Source organism: Solanum verrucosum, unplaced genomic scaffold (assembly GCF_900185275.1).
Source record: "Solanum verrucosum unplaced genomic scaffold, falcon-dt-bn FXZP01000253.1, whole genome shotgun sequence".
Lineage (NCBI taxonomy): Eukaryota > Viridiplantae > Streptophyta > Magnoliopsida > Solanales > Solanaceae > Solanum > Solanum verrucosum.
In genome coordinates this window covers 1,040,810-1,042,500 of record NW_026019984.1, presented here as the reverse complement: position 1 = coordinate 1,042,500, position 1,691 = coordinate 1,040,810, and the positions used below count along the sequence as shown (strand labels likewise).

Genomic DNA, 1,691 nt, shown 5'->3' with positions numbered 1-1,691 from the left:
GGGCACCACTCTACTAGCCGAAAATTACGACTCATCACAATATCATTTTTCCCTATATATATTCATCCATTTAGACACTTTTCTTCACCCATCAACACTTTCTTACACATATAACCTTAATCATTACAAAAATAGCCACAATGTCCAATCTAGCCTTTCTTTCACTAATTTTCACCATTTTCATCTCTACTTCTAACGCCATTTCTCAATGTAACGGCCCTTGTAAAACTTGGGACGATTGTGATGATCAATTAATTTGCATAAACGGAAAATGTAACGATGATCCTAACATTGGTACCAAAATTTGCAAAAGTAACCCTCCTTCCGTCCCATCTCCAACTCCAACCAATACATGTCGTCCGTCTGGCACACTCAATTGCAATGGTGTGCACCCAATATACCGTTGCTCGCCACCTGTCACCTCCTCAACGCCTGCTCAACTTACCCTCAACGATTTCAGTGAAGGCGGAGATGGTGGTGGTCCATCATCATGTGATGGGAAATATCATAACAATAATGAAAGAGTAGTAGCATTGTCCACCGGATGGTTCGCGGGACGTTCAAGGTGTGGTAAAATGATACTAATTCGCGCTAATAATGGAAAGACCGTAACGGCTAAAGTGGTGGATGAGTGTGATTCTACTATGGGTTGTGATGCGGAACATGCTTTTCAAAGTCCATGCAAAAATAACATAGTGGATGGTTCTATTGCTGTGTGGAGAGCTTTAGGGTTAAATACAGAGTTAGGTATTGTTCCTGTCACTTGGTCCATGGTTTAGGCCAACGTAGATCGATCGTTACAGTTATGGATTCGATAGAATTCAGTAACTTTATATGTCTCAAATTATATAATTCTTGAATAAGCGTGTCATCTTACATGTAATAAGATGTACATTAGAGTTTCTTAAAAATAATCAACTACGACATAATTTCTGACTAATAATGTTCTTCTTTCATCTTAATTTATTTTGTGATGTTTGACTCTTTTTTTTTTAATATCATGGCATCACCCCCTTTGAATTTGCGAAACTACTTCCTCCGGTTGATAACCTAAGGAAGTCAACATATCCGCAACATGATTTGTTCCCGTTAAATAGTGCTTGATGAAAAGACTCTTGTCTTCGACCATCTATTTAATCTCTTTACTTTATTTCAATTTGTTTGACTAGTCGCTGAGTTTATAAAAGAAATAAATTCACTTGAAATTTGTGGACTTAAACAAAGCATAGATATTTTAATGGTTATAGATAATCTTATTAAGAATAAAGTGAAAAGTTTAAAATTATATTAGTATTAAATATGAAAATGAGACATTTGGAGGGGGGAGGGAGGGGGAACAAATTTATAAAAAGGAAAATATAATATGTCATATAAATTAGAAGGGTGATAGAGGGGATTGAATGAATTATGTTAATCACAAAATTGTAATTCTTTTTTGTACTAATTAATTATGAGTATAGGTGATATAGAAGCTTTGAATACTTTCAAGTTAGGGAGGAGTAAGTCACTTTTTGTGCTTTTAAGTTAAGATAAATAAAATGAAGAAAGTTTGCTTGAAAAAAATAATATAGGTGATGTAGCTTTGATTTTAGCATTTCGCTACTTTAAAAAATCTTACACTGAGATACATGTGTGTAATTGACAAATACTAATTTATAAAAGTTTACAAAATCGAACTTTAGAACAATATG

At 34.2% G+C, this 1,691-nt stretch overlaps 1 protein-coding gene across 1 annotated transcript; it reads left to right on the top strand.

The window, feature by feature from the left end:
- Nucleotides 1-137: 137 nt before the first annotated feature.
- Nucleotides 138-779, top strand: LOC125817985 (kiwellin-like). Its single transcript, XM_049497486.1, has one exon. It carries the CDS (start codon nt 141-143, stop codon nt 777-779), a length of 639 nt encoding a protein of 212 aa, XP_049353443.1. The 5' UTR covers nt 138-140.
- Nucleotides 780-1,691: the final 912 nt, after the last annotated feature.